This window comes from Rhinolophus sinicus, chromosome 17, assembly GCF_057876585.1.
Source record: "Rhinolophus sinicus isolate RSI-liver-muscle chromosome 17, RSI-T2T, whole genome shotgun sequence".
In the NCBI taxonomy this organism is placed as follows: Eukaryota; Metazoa; Chordata; class Mammalia; order Chiroptera; family Rhinolophidae; genus Rhinolophus; species Rhinolophus sinicus.
Window position 1 is genome coordinate 70,370,139 of NC_142517.1, and position 19,338 is coordinate 70,389,476.

General features: G+C 34.4%; 1 protein-coding gene across 1 annotated transcript in view; it reads left to right on the plus strand.

Annotated features, from left to right (window-relative positions):
* SLC9C1 (solute carrier family 9 member C1) overlaps nucleotides 1-19,338 on the plus strand; it is an 85,027-nt gene that overhangs the window by 43,028 nt on the left and 22,661 nt on the right. The window contains exons 15-19 of the mRNA XM_088794355.1: nucleotides 6,392-6,587; nucleotides 9,410-9,592; nucleotides 11,754-11,903; nucleotides 13,262-13,313; nucleotides 14,544-14,692. Coding sequence (XP_088650481.1) covers nucleotides 6,392-6,587; nucleotides 9,410-9,592; nucleotides 11,754-11,903; nucleotides 13,262-13,313; nucleotides 14,544-14,692 — 730 coding nt within the window. The remainder of the gene's footprint in view (nucleotides 1-6,391; nucleotides 6,588-9,409; nucleotides 9,593-11,753; nucleotides 11,904-13,261; nucleotides 13,314-14,543; nucleotides 14,693-19,338) is intronic.

Here is a 19,338-nt window from a genome sequence, read left to right on the forward strand (position 1 = left end):
TACACTCAATAAATACCAAAAGGATATTTTTGTACTATAGTGTTTTAAAGCATTTATTACTAAATTAAACTATGCTTTCTGAGTAATTATTTCTGTTGAAGTATCTTAAGGAAAAAGAAATTTGAAAAACTAAAACTGACAACCAATATATCCTTTAGACTATCTCCAAAATGTCATCATCTCGAAGTGGGTAATACATATTCTAGATCCACATGCTTGCTTTAGAATGCCCATCTCCATTATTTATTAGCTGAGTGAGCTTTTCAGATCTCAATTTACTCATTTGAAAAATGGGTATAATAATATCTGTGTCATATTCTGGAGCATAACTGATATATGTAAAGCATCTGTGAAAGTAACTGACATACAGTAGGTATTAAAATATGCTAGTTGGGTTCTCCTCTGCCCACCTCATGGGATTTTATAAAGATTACATAGTGTGTGTAGAAGCACTTAGTTCAGAGACTAACACTGGGCAAGCACTTATCAAATGTTAGCATTCACTACTAAGTGCTGGATAATATTCTATTGAAAATTGACTTCTCTAGCCAATCGATGAAGTCACTATGAAAGATCAACAAACACACAGGAAAACACATAACCATGAAAAAAATCAGCAGAAATAACATCCCTAAAACTTCAATTAGTAGAATTACTCAATATGGACTGTATGATAAGTATTACAGAAATGTTGAAATTAATAAGTGATGGAATCACAAACATGAACAAGTCCAATAACCACAATAAACTAAATAGAAAAAAATGGAAAACTATATACAATTCTTCAAATTAAAAAAAATCAAATTATTCAGAATTGAGCAAAATATCAATATGGATTTCTGGTGCAGATGGCAAAGTAGGTAAATGCTGTGCTTGCCTCCTCTAACAACCACATCAAAATTATAAATAAACTACAGAAAAATGATCATTGAGAATCACCTGAAATCTAGCTGACCCGAAGCCCTACAACTAAGGACATACAGAAGAAGCCATCTCAAGATTGGTTGGTGGGGCAGAGACACAGAACAGGCTAGTCCCATACCCACGTGAGACCATTAAAAATTGGGAGGGATATCTTAGCTGTAGAGGTACCCCTCAGAGGAATGAGGGATCCCAGCCTCACACCAGGCTCCCCAGCCCAGGGTTCCCGTGCTAGGGGAAAAAGTCCCCATAACTTCTGGCTGTGAAAACTTGCAGAGATTGTGGCTGAGTGAGATGGAAGGTGGCTGGAGTCCCAGGCATTGATCTTAAAGGGCCCACACATGGACTCACTCTCTGATGGACTCTCTCACTCTGAGCTCCAACACTGGAACAGCAGCTCGAAAACCATCAGGGAAAAATGGGGAGAAATTAAGTTGTCTGGCTTTAGGGCAAGTGCTAAAGGAGCAGCTTTTTCTTGGACAGTGGAACTGGTGGAAGTCATTGTTTCCTTGTTGAGCCCTCCCCTCTCCAAGTGTGCAGACGCAGGCAGCCACCATATCTGATTCTCCATCAATCTAGCTAACACTGATCATTCATCCCACCCTGGTGATTCCCTGAGACCCCGCTCCTCCCACGCAATTGTGGACCCACACAAGCAGCTTTCAGTGGCTTTTCTATACAAAAAGCTGTCTTGGCTCATGCTACACACTTTCCTAAAATCTCTCAAAGGTTCACAAAACCCAAAATGCAGCATCTGGCCTCAATGTGTCCCATACCTCTGGCTGAACAGCCCTAAGACTGGAACTAGTGAGAGCAGACCTCAGTTCACGGCTTGGGCTCTTTAGGCACCTCCAAGCCCAATGCAGGTGGCAGCCATCCAGCCGTCTGCAAAGCATCTGCAGATTGCTTTGTGGCTGACACCAGGTGGCCTTGGGCAGGACACATACTGCAGCTGAACTTGGCCTTTGGTGCAATTCTCCCAGGAAACCCCAGGCTGACATGCCCAAAGGCCAGCTTCAGACAGAGAGCCAGAGAATCACTGGGCCACCTCTAAGGAGAAAACACCAAAAGGGCAGATTGAGCAGGCACCAGAGCCCTGCTATAGTGAATCCTGCTCCACAGGATCAACCCCTGCATAAGAGCTTCTCCACTGTATTCATGGCCCATCCTCACAACAAATCAACCTGACAATCACTCCCACTGATTTGCCAATAATAACCAAGGCTCAACTACAACAGGTGGGCACATGCAACCTACACAGGAACAAACCTGGAGCACCCAGCTCTGGTGACCAGGGAAACTGTGACACGGGGCCTCACAGGATACATACTACATAACGTCATTCTAGTTAGACCAGGAAACATAGCAGTCCAACTTAATACAGAGAAACAAACACAGGGAGGCAGCCAAAATGGAGAGACAGAGAAACATGTCCCAATAAAAGAACGGAACAAAGCTCCAGAAAAAGAACTAAGCAAAATGGGGACAAGCAGTCTACCAGATATAGAGTTCAAAACAATGATTATATATTGGTCTCTCATTGAGCTCAGGGAGAACTTCAACAAAGAGATAGGAAACATAAAAATGGAGATAGAAAACATTAAAAAGAACCAGCCAGAAATAAAGAATATAATAACTGAAATGAAGAATACAATAGAGGGAATCAACAGTAGATTAGATAAAGCATAGGATCGAATCAGCGATTTGGAAGACAAGGTACCAGAAAACACCCAAACAGAACAGCAAAAAGAGAAAATAACCAAAAAAAAAAAAAAAAAAGAAAGAAAGAAAATGAGGACAATTTAAGGGACCTCTGGGACAATATCAAGTGTACCAACATTTGCATCAGAGGTGAACCAGAAGGAGAAGAGAGAGAGCAAAGACTTGAAAATCTATTTGAAGAAATAATGATGGAAAACTTCCCTAACTTGGTGAAAGAAATAGACATATAAGCCCAGGAAGGGAAGAGAGTCCCAGAAAAGATGAACCCAAACAGTCTTATACCAAGACACATCATGATTAAAATGTGAAAGGTTAAAGACAAAGAAAGAATCTTAAAAGCAGCAAGAGAAAAGCAGTTATTTACCTACAAGAGAGCTCTTATAAGACTGTCAGCTAATTTCTCAACAGAAACTTTACTGGCCAGAAAGGATTGGCACAAAATATTCAAAGTGATTAAAAGAAATGGCTTACAACCAAGATTACTTTACCCAGCAAAGCTATCATTTAGAATCAAAGGACAGATAAAGCGCTTCCCAGACAAGAAAAAGTTAAAGGAATTCATCACAACCAAATCATATTACAAGGAATCTTAGAGGGACTTCTTTAAGACCAAAACAAAATACTTTTAAATATGAATAATAAAGTGGCAATAACTATATACCTATCAACAATTACTTTCAATGTAAATGGATTAAATGTTCCAATCAAAAGATAGCGTGGCTAAATGGATAAGAAAATAAGACCTTTACATATACTGCCTACTAAAGACTCACTTCAGATTGAAAGACACACATAGAAAGTAAAGGGATTAAAAAAGATATTTCATGAAAATGGAAACAAACAAACAAAAAAAGTTGAGATAGCAATATTTATACCAGACAAAATAGACTTTAAAACAAAGGCTATAACAAGAGACAAAGATGGACCCAGTAATCCTATTTCTGGATATTTATCTGAAGAAGCCCAAAATGCTACTTTGAAGGGACCTGTGCATCCATACGTTCATTGAACAAGAAGATTGCAACATAAAGCCAGATTGTGGAGAATTTATTGGCATGATGGTCTTATCCATGATGATTCAGGGTCCAACATACTGTCAAGGACACTTGGAGTTGATACTATTACATTCATGAAATGGTTCTTTGAAGCTTGACCAGGCCAATAACCTCCATTAAATGAAGTTCAGATGATAAAAATTGGAATATTTAACCAGATTAATTATATGAGAATGAAGAATCAATCACATGACCTTGTTCCCTGGGAAGACCTAAAGGACATTTCCCTTCACTGAGGCAACAGTGAGAAACTCAATGATAGATGTCTTCTGCAGATGTCTTCTGTTGACAATAGTTAAGACTGCCATGGAATTGGTCTCTCTAGTATCCAAAGGGTTTTGGAATGGCAGAAGACCAATGGTAGCACTTAAATGTCAGGCATACTTTATTTTATGAACAGCAAACCTGGGGATGGCTAACAAATAACGCATGTCAAAGGGTAATATAAACAGTTAACTACAAATGTTACTTGACTTTTCTAAAGACAGAGAGCTGGTGAGCAAAGGGATGAGATCACTTACTGCAAAGAAAAGTCATGATCCCACACTCCTTCTGTATATCTAAGTCAGCTCTCAGATCCAAAGTCCTTAAGAACAAATGACAACAATACCACAAGTATATCGGATAAATAGTCTCTCAGTCTTTTTTTCAAATGGACCTTTAAAAGTCTCTTTACCAGAGTTACTGTGCATTGGGAAAAAAAGAATACCCAGACTTTTTTTAGTACTTGTTATCAACTATATTCCTTATGCTATACTTTACATCCCCATAACTAATTTGTGACAACCAATTTGTACTTCTTAATTCTTTCCCCTTTATCACCCACTTGCCAATCCCTCTCCCATCTGGCAACCATCAAAATGTTCTCTGTATGAGTTGGTTTCTGTTTTGTTTATTTTGTTCTTTAGATTCCACATATGAGCAAAATCACATTGCATCTGTCTTTCCCTGTCTGATATACTCAACTCAACACAATACCCTCCAGGCCCATCCGTGCCACCAGAGATGGCAAGAACCCATTCCCTTCTATGGATGAGCAATAGTCCATTGTATATATGTGCCACCTCCTCTTTATTCATTCATCCATCAACAAACGCACAGGCTGCCTCTACATGTTGGCCACTGTAAACAATGCTGCAATGAACAATGAAGTTTGCAACATAAAGCCAGATTATGGAGAATTTATTGGCATGATGATCTTATCCATGATGATTCAGGGTTCAACATTCTGTCAAGCATGCTAGAGAGTGGAATTGTGGATAAGAGAATTTATTTTATATATTTTTAATTTGCTTTTTAATGATTTAAGTAATATAATAATGCATTTTTATTGTTAAACTCTAATTAAATGGTTAATCAATTATTGATTAAAGATTGGGTAAAATACTGGATCACGTCCCCATTCCCAGAGGTAGGTGTGTTACACAGGTCCTGAAACTTCACAATTTGGGGTCCTCTTTAAGGAAAAGAACACAAAATTATGAACACATAATCATTAAATTGTCAGGGCCCTACAAGGCCTCGGGCAGTGAGACTGCTTTTCTTGCTTTCTTCTAGCTATAAAATCCTATCTGGCATAGCATTACACTTGAGGTTACCTTTTGCCTAAGTTTATAATGAACTATAATCTGAATTGTTTGTGCCACATAGATGAATTGAAAAAGATATAATGGGAATAACTCACAATTCCTTTAAATCTTTAATGTTGGTATTCATTTCTTAATCCTGAAATGTTATGTTGCTTATTATTATTATTATTATTTTGGCCAAGGGTTCTACTTGGCTACTTGGACCTTCCTGCCATAATGATTTTTATTCTATAGGTCAGTTAGACAATGGGAGTGTTAGGATAGATACTAAGTATGTTCATCCCAATTACACACTTAGGAACTCAAGGAAGTAACCACATAGTGGACCTACTGGACTTCTATGAAACAGAATAGGTCAGAAACTCTATATATCATCTAGCCTGAAGCGTCTCAGTCTAACCTGAGAACCATCATAGCATTTCAAGCTTTTGGTATCAGTATCTACTTCTGAGAATGGGGAAGTGTTTTATCCAATAGTTATGGAAACTATTTTTCAAAGCATATACATTAAATTTTTTTGATAAAATGTGTACTCATACTGTTCCACCACCATGCATGCTGGGATTTGTTCACTTGTGATTTTGTGCCTTGACAAAGAGAGATGCTCATAACACATTGTTAACAGGGGGAAAAAAAGACTATAGAACAATATGTACTCATACGCTACAATTCCTTTTGTGTTTATAGATATTGATCATATAAACAAAAGGATTGGAGTAATATTCAAACTGTTAATAGTAGTCATCTCTGAGAAATGGAATTATTTGAACATGAAAGGGATTCCCCCTTTTTAAAAAATATTTCCAGTTTGAATTGTCCCCGTCTTATAAACCAAAGTATTTCTATTAAAAGTAAAAATGAATGAGAGGTGAGGAAGGTGAGAAAGAAAGAGAGAAAACCAGCATCAAGTCATTCAGCAGAGGAGGAAAGAAAAAGGAAAATGTGTAAAGTAGGATGTCATAAAGTGTTAGCTAGTGATGGCTACTTCTCAGAATTAAGCTGGGCTCTGTAACTATTGATGATTAGAACAGAATTGAGCATATAATGAAAATAATTCAATATAATTCTTTTATCAGATAAAACTATCTCTTTTTTTTTTAACAGACATTTCTTTCTTCATGTATGCCATAAAATAGTATTTACTGATGAATTCGAGTATGTTGGATACCTTGTGATACTAATGAATCTGTTCCCTCTTATAATTTGTTTGATACCCACCTTACGGGATATCTATGAAAGTGAATTAATACATTCTAACTACTCTTTTCTTGGATTTTATGTCCTGGAGTCCCTAATTAAGGTATTCTAAAGTGTGTGTGTGTGTGTGTGTGTGTGTGTGTGTGTGTGTGTGTGTGTGTTATATCTGACAAGCAGATTTCTTAACTTCATTTTTCAACACTAGCTATAGTCTGTTTTCTAAAAGAATGTATGAAAGTCTCTTCCACTTCTCAAACAAATAAAATTTAATTTTTAAAGATGATTTTTTTAGGGTGACTTATAGAACATATCCATACTTTAAGGATTGATTTTGTATTTGCAAAAATAAATTTTAAAATAGTGAGTGTCAAAGGGACCCAGAGTAAGTTTCACAAGTATTGGCAATGTTCTTAAACTTAGCAGGGTAGTGAGAATGTGGATTTTATTACTTTTATACTAAATAGATAAATGAATGGATATATGGATTAGTAGATATTCATTTATAGTTGAAAGATATCATAATTTGATTTTTAAATCCAATATAAAGGTAGTTATTAAATAATGAAACTATATACCCACTAATTGGTAACAGTATTGTGTCATATGGATCAATAAGTTGTACTATAAAATATTTTAGCCAGAAGATTTAAAAAGAAGAATTATATCAGATATTTGGACAAAATGAATGAATCTCAAGTTTTTACTCCTATGATAGTTAAAATGCTACTGCAGAGCCGTGATACTGGGGAGGGGATGGACTCACGTCTGGTCACATTGTATGTAACAAATTCCAAGTTAGTTGGAATGGCCATAGGCTATTTCATATATTTAAGAGAAAATAAAGCAATTAAGGTTAGGGTTAGTAATAGGGTGAGGGTGAGAGTGAAGAGATCCCTAAAATCATGTAATAGGTATTAGAGCAGAAAGAGCGCTGAGCTGGGATTCTGTAGAGTTGACTCTGGTTTTGGTTTTCTCAGACAAACTGTTAGCTGTTCACAAGATCACTGAACTTCTCCCACCTTCAACTTTTTGTTGCTATAAAATGTCAGGGTTGGCCTAAATAATCGAAAATGATCCCTCTAGCTCTACCAGGTGTGCCAGAACAATGTATACCCATGACTGGTATTCATCTTTTGTTATTGGTATATATGGAGTATTACAATTTTAATACCGTTTTCTCCTTTCTTAAAACGTGTACACATTTTTTGGCACCCTCTGTATTATTCTTTGTACTTTGCCATGTTTAAGCTGCTGTCATAGCCATTCACAACCATAGCTTCATTCAATCAGGCCCACTTAAGACAGTAGCCCTGGACTGTAAACACATGGTTATACTTCATAGCTGAGAAGATACCCTCAACTGTGCAATCCTGTTCTTGTTTCTCCCTTCTACTTAACTCAAGATTCATCCTCACTGCCCAATTTGCAAACTTGCCTTCCCTTATCATTTCCTTTACCCTTTTTTCTATTTTGTTCAGTTTTCCTTTGTAATGTGCCTTTTTAAAATATCCATTATGTTAATACCAATAATAATACATGACAAGCTATGAAGCACCAGTCATTTTCATTATAACATTTCAAACCCTTAAATTAACCCTTTATGGTAGATACATATTATGCCTTGCATTTTACAATTGAGAGAGACCTGAGTCTCTGATAAGTTGTGTACTTTTTTTTGAGGTCATGTAGCTAATGAATAGTAGAATTGGGATCCAGTCCATCACAGTTTTTGTTCTTTATAATATACAATATACCTTAAAATTTCCTTCAGGTATTTTCAACCTTTTCCCAAACACTTCAACCTATTAGAAAAATGAGTCTTTTGAACCTTTCTCAGGGGAATGGTAATCACTCTTTCTCTGAGAGCCAGAGGGTTGCATTACCTGAACTTCCAAACATTCTTTGAAAAACTTATACTCAACAAACCCCTCTTTCTTTGAAGCTCATACTTTCACACCAGGCTCTTGCTCTCCTGTGGCTGTATTCTAGTGACCTCAAGATAACTCCTTCACATTTCTAAATACTTGGTATTTGGATAAAGTCTTACTCTTTGTACCTGTTCTTTGAAGTTCATAAGAGAATGATCCAACCTATACTTTGTTTCAATACGATGGAAATGAGACAACTACAGAAGCTAAATGGTGATTTGAGCAGGACCTCACAAAACCTGGATCTGGCCTTTGACTTTCTAGATTCAGGCATTGAGTTTTCTCAGCCCAGCCAAAGGTGAGCAGACACAAGGGAAATGACTCCACCACTAAATACACAGGAGTCTGTTTATAAACAAGCATAGCAATTTCTTAATTTATAGTGGAGCACATGTTTTCCTTGGGACATGAATACATCTGCCTCCAAAACTTTCTTTGAATCATGGTGAGTAGGGGGATGAGGATGCTAAAAGAAGATACATTAATCAAAATTAAAAATCAGTATGCTAGTTATTTTAATGAAGGACTACACAGGATGCATTAGGAAAAAAAAAAAGGAAAAAAAATGGGAGTTCCTTACACAGAATAGTAGGGTCAAAGAGCATGTTGAAAACAAATGCGTTTTCTCTAAACCTACTCTTTCTGTAAAATTCCACAGGAAACCCAATTTCCCAGGCTGACATCCACAATATCTTTGACACTTCCCACTCTCTTAGATATAGTATGTTTTCAATCAAACTTTTTTGAAATAAAAAAGGAATGAATTAATGAACTGTCATAAAATAGTACGTATTTTGAATATTTTCTACTTTGAAATAGATACTTCAATATTTTAACCATTTAATTTCAAATTATTATGATCACTTACTAGTATTTCAGAGAAGTGGAGTCTTAAAGTAGATCAGAGAAAAACCTAACTAGTGATGTTTCAGTTATTATGGAAAATGATGTAGTAAAATCACAAACAAGATAATGTAATTTCTTTTTAAATCAACAGGTAGCAGCAATGAGAAAAGAATATTTTTTACATACCTGGAACTTATTTGAATTAGCAATTACATTTGTTGGCATCATAGATGTAATATTTACTGAGACATATTTCTTTTATACTTTTGATTTGATTCAAATAATGATCTTTTTACAAGCTGTTCGATTTCTTCGCGTGCTACGCATTTTGAAGGTAAAGAACTAAATAATCCAATTTCAAATTTCTTCTGATTGTTTCATAAAATATAAACTAAAATCAGTTGACTAGTTTTATGGCTTCCACTTTCTGTTGTGCTGATATTTATATTTTAAATTTTATATTCCTTTAACAAGTTAAGTTTTAAAATATATTAGAATTATTCAAATTATATTATAAATTTATTTAGCACATGAAGTATAGAAATATATATCACAGCTTTTTCTTTACTAGAGAGGACTTGAAAAATTCCATATTAACATAAGTGCAAATTAATCCAAGGTAATGTTTATTATAGATGCCTAGAATAAAAGATGAAAATCAACAATAAAAAACTATGCAAACCACTCATAGTGACTAAGCAAATAATATACATTCACACAAATCAAGAAACCAAAAAATACACATTTTATGTTATAAAATTCATAGTATTATAGAATCACAGCATCAAAAATTATCTTTGATTATCTAATACATTTTTTATAACAAGTATAATAGCCAGTTATTTATTTTCTCTATGATTGCTTCAATGACATGAATCTCTATCAAAAAGCATGTGAAATATATACTGGAGGTGCCAAAAAAAATGTATACACATGACTTGTATTCATCTTTCATTATCGGTATACACTGAGTATTACAATTTTAATACAGTTCTTTCCTTTCTTAAAATGTGTATACATTTTTTGACACCCTCTGTGTATATATATATATATATATATATATATATATATATATATACAGACTCTCTCTCTCTCTCTCTCTCTCTCTCTCTCTCTCTCTCTCTCTCCCCCTCCCCCTCTCCCTCTCCCTCTCCCTCTCCCTCTCCCTCTCCCTCTCCCTCTCCCTCTCCCTCTCCCTCTCCCTCTCCCTCTCCCTCTCCCTCTCCCTCTCCCTCTCCCTCTCCTTCTTTCTCCCCCTGCCTCTTTCTCTATTCATACACAAACAAGATACATACACATATAAACACCATGGGAGGGAGATACAAAGCTAAGTAAGACATAGTTCATCTAGAGATAAAGCTAACAGATTAGAATCAGTACATTTAGAGCTTTCTTACATATGTTTAAAAATACTTTTGCTACTGAGAGGCATAAACCATCCAGATCTAAAAGTATGCAACTAGTAGCCTTTTCCTTTTTAGCATTATATGAGATGGTAAATAATGTTAGTTTGTATTTTGACATGAGGAAAGCAAGTCTAGTATATTCCAGTGACTAGTTAATTCTCTGGTAGGAAAATATACAGAATCTACCAAATATTTTAAATGAAGAAACTAGTAAGCCACCTAAAAACAGTTTGTTTATATATTCAGGAAACTCTTAACCCTTATCTTATGTCAACTGGTAGACCCTTGGAATATGAAGATGAATTAGATATAGTCTCTGTCCCCAGAGAGCTTACTGTAGAACAAAAACAAGTAATCTTGTTTTTGTGGTAGGGTAAGTGCAAAACAGTAGTATGCACAGAATGCTAATTGTTACCTTTTCTAACCACTCATATTTAGACTTCCTTTATTAGTTGATACTTGAATTGAATCCTGAAGGATGAGTATAAGCTCTTTGAAGATTAATGCAGGTGGTTGGAGTATGAAGACTGTGCTGATAGACAGAAAAATAGGAAACAGCCAACTCTGCTAAATTTAAAGGCCTGTACAATGGTAACAGATAACTTGGAGACTTAAACCCTCAGCAAAGAAACAATGAAGTTAATTGTGAAGTCAAAGAGGGAGTGTAGTTGTGGCAAGTTCTAACCCAAATGAACCATCTAGTAAGAAGTTTAGTAGGAATTTTAAGAGGTAAAAGTGGTGGTACTTTATGGAAAGTCATTTTATGACCTAAGCCCAGAAAAAAATTAATTGTGTTTGTTTCCAAGAATTTAAACGAGTTGAAAATAGCACTCAAATCTCTATAAGGGAAATAAGTAAAGAATAAAGCCATAACGTCACATAGGTGCCCAACCTTATTAGTTATAGGGAAATAGCTCTACCCATAAAGTTATAAAGATACCATGAATACAATAATAAGAACCTTGGACAGGATATTATAGTTACTGTTGAGAGTATGTCACTTATTATTACCTGTTAGTTAAACTAATCAACACATAATCAACTAAGATTTACATAATTTATATTGAATAGTAGTCCTCTTTTTTTCAGCTCATAACACCAAGGTTGCTGCAAGTAATAGATAAAAAGATGAGTCATCAGCTATCTTTTAGGTATGCTATACTAAAAGGATATGTCCAAGGTGAAACAGACATAATGACTATAATTGATCAGATTGCAAGTTCTAAACAGGTTAAACAGGTGAGAAAAATTTTAAATACTAAGAAAAAGGTTTATTTCATCCACCCCTAGGTTGCCCTCACCCATCATGTCCTCTGACTTTATATGCAAATGTGGTCTTTGACTCCTGGCTTACTATATAATTTTTATAAAAATTTAAACAAATCTACATTCAGATTGCACAAATGCCTCCTTACTGAAATGGTTGCACCATACCAGCCAGTTACGAGACTTTTAGAGCATACTCTTTAGTCCTTGTAGAGACCATCATGAAACCCACGTGCAGTGGTCAGTTCCCTCCCAATGCAAGTTCCAGAATCTGTCAGGCTACAAATGCATTAAACAGAAATATCAGAGATGAGAAGTGATGACAGTTTTGAGCAAAGAGAGCTTCCTCGTAATTTGCAAAGTCTCCTTCTATCTAGCCCTAATTTTCCACAGTAAATAGTAGAAGAAGTAAAGGATGGGGATCTGGCAAATGGAAAGAAATAACAATAGCTCATCTAAAGAAAAACCTTGTCTAATTCCTTCATTATGCAGGTGAGCAAAAGGAAACTAAGAGAGGTTAAATTATGATGCCCCAGATCACATACCTAGTAAACAGCAAAGGGAATTCTAGGGCCTACGTTCTAGTTTTTCTTTTTCTTTTTTGCAGTTGAGGCAGATTAACACTGATATGTGCATAAAACTTTGTCAGCTAAGTCAGAAATATTTATCTTTCAAAGCAGTTTAGAACATTTGAATACTATATGTTATATGCCCAAAGCTTTATACTTAAGAAAACTGAACATTCAATAAGTAGTAGAACACAAAAAACAGTATCTTTGCTCTCTTCACCACCTATAACTTTAAAATATTTACCCAAATTTTGTTACCTTTTCTAACCACTCATATTTAGCATTACAATTTAGGATATAGAGTAGAAAATACAAAAGGACGTGAAACTCTAAGATGCTGTCCACTTTTAGTCCTCATTTCTGCTCTCACGCAGCTTGACCAAATCTTTTAACACATTTATGGTTAAAAGCCACATCTGTGTCCCAAATTTGGAGGCTCTAATGAAGTTTAATGGGAAAGTACCTACCATGCCTGCATTTTTCAGAATCAATAGTATCCTGAAGCAAGTTACTTTAAGGAAAAATATATGACTCACCTTTAGTCTTCTCAAAATCAGCGTAGGTAATGCCAATTCTTCCTCTCTCCACACTCTTGGTGGAGCAAAATAAAATTTGTTACACAAAATTCAGTTCTAATCCATGAAAAGCAAGCCATCATATTTTTCTTTAGTTATTAATTTAGGTTAAAAGTCCATCCATTGCAAATGTTAAGACTTTTTATAACTATTTTCCAATGGGGATAATGTTTCTTTTGTTCCATAGATTTTATTAACGAGAATAATGAGGAATACGGTACAAGCTGTGAAAGAGCTAGGTAGGTACCTCTCACCCTAAAGATTAATGACCATCTCTTATCATCACTACTTCAGGTAGGCCATGGTTTTGATAACTAAACTGATTTTTCAGAGAACCTGCTTAATTCTAATAATACAGTGGATAACTTCAATAGTCAATATGATCATATTTTGGGCTACATGAGAATAGTATAATATTACCTCTCCAAATTTGTTCTCTCTGCTGTCTACCACAATGAAGTCCTTTTAATTTTGTTTTAAAGAAAACACATTTTCATGGCATGATTACACATGTTATTAGCACCTCGTAAGTTCTATTTTCTTCCAAACCGGAAGTGTGCATACCTGCCTGAGCAACATAAGAACTTATTTTTTTCCTTCTACTTGCCATGGAGCTGCCATCTTAGAATTTAGGCTTTGTAATGAGTTGAAATCAGAGCAGAGTCTCAATGATCTATATTATCGCTGCTAGGAGGCTCAATATCCAAACAAAATAACAGCCTATTCTCTGAATCATGCCAGGTCATGCTCCTAGTGCAGGATAAGTCCCAGAAGTAGGACAGACACACCCTGATATGTGAGGAGGAGGAGGTTTGGTACCAGATGGTGAGCAGCAAAAGGACACAGTCTGGGAATGAGGCCAGGCTTGACAGATCTTGCATGGCAGATAGTTCTCAAGCCAGACAAGAAGTCATGACCAAGGAAAAGCCCAAATGTACAATCTAAGAGGATGAAATTCTCATAGGCACCCAGGAATCCAGATCAGACAGAAGAGTATAGGTGGATGCAGTATGTAGATGCATAGACAGGGTGAGTGGAAAATGACCCAGGCTGAAAGGACTTAATCAAAGCCATATCTAACTAAGCGCTCAGTCTGTTGTCAAAAATCCTGATTCAAACAGAATAGAAAAGCAGGTCATGAACTCCAGACCTAGAGCCCAGAAGAGTCTCTCAGTGTCCAGTGCAGATAGATTGTTATAATTATTAATCCTAGAGCTGAACTTCTTTGTCCTTTTTCATGGGTTTAGGCAAAAGTATTAGCTGATGACAAGAAAATGGCAGTCAGGCCGAACTCTGCAACTACTGGTGAATTATAATTGATTGCAGAGGCCTAATCAGAGAGAGAGATACGATTTGCTGTGTTGAGGGTTGTACTCCATGGATTTAGAGCAGAAATATTAGCTTATTGTTCAAATGGAATATTTTTCAAATGTCCTTATTTCATCTGAAAATATTTTGTTATTTTTCAGGCTACTTAGAGTATGATCACCCAGAAATTGCTATCACTATGAAAACAAAGGAGGAGATTAATGTCATGCTCAATTTGGCTAAAGAAATTGTTAAGCTTTTCAGGTTAAAAGGAATTCTCCATAAAATTGAAGCTTCTGAAATTAATAAGGTGAGTTAGAATATCTTCAAAGCACATATACTTACTTGATATATTGTCATTTATGATCTTCAAACCTACTTTTGTCTCTTTCTAATATAAGCCATCCCTGAGATATGAATTTCTAGCTTAAAATAATTGTCTAGAAAAAAAGGCACATATTATAGAGAGTTTCCTTCCTGCAGCTCCAGTGGTCAGCTTCTCTTTCCTATCTTGTAATAGTGAGGGACCACTTATTTCTATGCTTTGCTCCCAAACTAAGAGTATGGTGAAACTATTTCTCCTCCTAGGCTAGAGTGGGTACCAATATCTTCCTGGAAATGATCTATGATATTGAAACTACTTTTCCCATAGAAATCATGATTTATAAGAACACTTATTATAGGGTAAAAATTAACTACATGTCCTTTCTCTAAGTTATTTAAATGGTACCATGACATGTGAAAAGATAGATGCTCCCAATTAATTCTCTAAGTACAAAATTTATTCCCAAAATTGAGAATGTAATAAGAAAAAAACATAAAGTAATTACGCTTGTAAATACATATGCAAAACTTCTTAACATAATAGTAGCTACTTGAATCTGGCAGTATATTCAAAGCATATTATACTATGACTCAGTAGGTTTACCTCCCAAAATAGCTATATAATTCACTTATTAAGAGATTAAAGAAGAAAAACCATTTGATAAAATTTAACCTTCATTCAGAATGTTCAAAAAAATCTTACAAGGTATTAAGAAGTACAAATTGGTAGTTACAAATTGTTAAGGCAATGTAAAGTAAAGCATAAAGAATATAGTCGATAATATGATAATAACTATGTATAATACCAGGTGGGTGGATACTGGGCTAGTCAAGGAAATATATAGGATGTGAAATTAATATAAAATAATATTGAATGTCAAGTGTAAATGAAAAAATTTAAAAGTAAGGGGAAAGGTGAAAGGGAATAAATTTCCAGGTATAAAACAAATAAGTCATGGGGATGTAATGTACAGTATAGGGAATGTAGTCAATAATATCATGATAGTATGGTATGGTATCAGATGGCTGCTGGACTTATCATAGTGATGAATCACTTTTTTAGGTATATAAATGTTGAATAACTATGATGTATACCTGAAACTAATATAATATTGTATATTAGCTATATTTTAATAAAAATCTTTTTAAAATATTACAAGGCTAACAAGAGAAGTAACATCCTTGCCTGGATAAAGAGTAGCCAGATGACAAAACATTTAGATGTATTCCCATTAAAGTCAGGAACAAAAGAAATATGAATAGTGTTATTCCAAATATTAAATACTGTGCTGAAAGTCTTACCCAGGTCAATAAGAAAAGAAAGGAAATTGACAGATGGAAATTTTGGAAAGAGATGAAAATTTTTATTATTTATTGATTGTTTAATTTAAACTTCTAGGAAATTAATTTAAAAACAGTAGGATTAATAAAAGAATTCAGTAGGGTATCCAGAAATAAAATCAATATTCAAAATTCTTCCCCAACTAAAGAAATTATAGAAAAATATTCTATTCATAATATCAATTTAAAAATTTAAATCATTAAGTGTGAACCCAACATAAAATACATAATACCCATGTGTCAAGAACAGAAAGGCCTATTTGGGCAGCTAAAAGAATTAGTCACTTTGAAGACAAGTCAATGAAAAGTATCACATCCAAGGAATAAAAGGAAAAAGTTTGAGGAAAAGTGAAGAGTCTAAGACTTGTGGGACCCATCAAGTAGACCCACATATGAATTGTGGGAGTCCCACAATGTGAAGAGAGAGAAAGGGACAGAGAGAATATTTTAGAAATAATAGCAGGAAACTTCCCAAAATTGATGGAGTACATGAATATTAACATCCAAGAAGCTCAGTAAACTCCAAGGAGGATGAATCAGAGACCCACACCAAAATTCAAAAAACAAAATGAAAATTTTGAAATCAGCAATGGAAAGCAACTCATCACATACAAGGGATTTTCAATAAGATTATCAGAAGATGTCTCATTAGAAACTTTGGAGACCAGAAGGAAGTGGGCTGATATATTCAGACACTAAAAGAAAGAAAAAACCTGTCAACCAAGAAATCTTCATATGTCCAGCAAAACTGTCCTTCCGAGGTGAGGGAAAAATTAAGACATTCCCAGATAAACAAAAGCTAAGAGAGTTTATTACCACTAGAACTGCCCTGAAAGAAATGCCAAAAGGAGTCTTGCAAATTGAAATGATAGGACATTAGACTATAAGTGCTCCCTTATCTGTAATTACTTTAAAAGTAAATGGATTAAACTTTTCAATCAAAACACAAAGATTGAAAGAATGGATAAATAACATGATCAAACTATATGTTTTTTTTAGGAAAACTGGATATCCACATGCAAAAGAATGAAGTTGATTCCAATACCACGTATAAAAATTAACTCAAAATAAATCTATGAACTATATATGAAAACTAAAACTATAAAACTCTTAGATGAAAACCATTTTGGCAATGGCTTCTAGCACCAAAGGCACAAGGAAAAAAGAAAAAAAAACCCAGACAAATTGCACTTAATGAAAATTAAAATATAAAAAAAAATGCACATGATGCACTTCATGTACATCATAAGGCACTATCAACAGAATAAAAAAGCAACCTACAGGATGAGAGAAATTTGCAAGTCATATATATGATAAGAAATTAATATACAGAATATATAGAGAACTCCTGAAACTCAACAACAAAAACCATGCAACCCAATTCAAAAATGGACAGAGAATTGAATAGATATTTCTACAAAGAAGATATACAAATAACCATAAGTACATATAAAGATGTTTAACATCACTAATCATTAAAGAAACGTAAATCAAAACTACAATGAAATACCACTTTCATACCACTTAGGATGACTATTACTATAAAACAGAAACAAAAACAAAATCCTAATGCACTGTTGATGGGATTGTAAAATGGTACAGCCACTGTGGAAAACAGTATGACACTGCCTCAAAAAATTAAAATTAGAATTACCATAAGATCCAGCAATTCCACTTCTGAGAATATACTTTAAAACATAGAAAGCAAGATCTCAAAGAGGTATTTGTACATCCATGTTCATAGCCTCATTATTCACAATTGCTAAAATGAGAGACAATTCAGGGGTCCGCTGGTGGATGAATTGATAAGCTAAGTGTAGTGCATACTTACAATGGAAATTATTAAGCTTTAAAAAGGCAGGAAATTCTGACATATACTATAACATGGCAGAACCTTGAAGACATGCTAAGTGCAATAAGACAGTCACAAGGAGACAAATACTATATGATTCCAATTATGTAAGGTACTTAAAGCTGTCAAAATCTTAAAGACAGAAAGTAGAATGGTGTTTGCCAGGACCTGGAGGGAGAGAAGAATGTGGAATTATTGTTTAATGAGTATAGAATTTCAGTTTTGCAAGATGAAAAGAGTTCTGGAAATGAATGGTGCTGATTGTTGCACAGTATAATTGTATTTAATACCAGTAAACTGTATACTTAAAATGGTTAAGATAATAAATTTTATATTTTTTGTATCTTACCACAAGTGAAAAAAATGGGGGGAAAGTGAGACAATGTTTACCTTACTAGACATGATATAAATCCATAATAATCAAGTAATGTGGAATGAGAATAGAATTTAAAAAGAAATAAAACATATACATGGAATAGACTTGAGTCCAGTAGCAGAGCTAAATGAACACAGTGATATAGTATACACATATATTAAGGTGACATTGCAAATTAGGGGAAAAAATAGATTATTCAGTAAGTGATGCTGAGACATTCAAAATTCATATGGAAAAAATAGCATTAGGTCTATACCCACACCACATAGGAAAAGAAATCTTCCAGATGTAATGATGATTTCAACATGAAAACTCATGCAAATGTTATCAAATATAATGAATATGTTTATATTCTTGATGTAGGAAAAGCTTTGTTTTAAACCATTCACACAAACCCAGCACTGTTAGTGTAAACGTTAGTATATAATCCTGCATATGATTTAGAATTTATTATGTTGTAATATATTACAAACAAGTAAAGAAGCAAGGCACATCTTGGAAGATAGTCATAGCAAAAATTACACACAAAGTATTGATAGGAATACTATCTAAAAAATCCCACAAATCAATGAAAAAGGGCAAAGAATCCTACAAAAATCGAGGAAAAAATATGAAACAGGCATTTCACAGATGCAAAATGAAAATTTGCCAATGAGTGTTTGAAAAGATATTTGACATTGCTAGTAACCAAGGAAATAGAAACTGTTCGTAAAATATTAGTAAATACCAGATTTTGTCCATTAAATCAGTAATAACGGAAAAAACTGTCAATGTTCAATGCTAATGAGGTTATGATAAAATAGACTTAAATGTGGCAGAATAAAATACAAATGAGTACAGACATTTTGGAGGGCAATTTAGAAAATGAAACTTTTAAAGTGCATACCCTTTAAACCAACAAATATATATGTAGAAATGAACAGATATTTAAAAATAACAAAAATACATGTTCAAACATATGTTAGAAACAACCTGTATGTTCATCAAATTGGGAATGATTTGTAAAAATTGTGGTACATCTATGTAAATGATCATTACATGTAAATTAACAAGAATAAAAAAA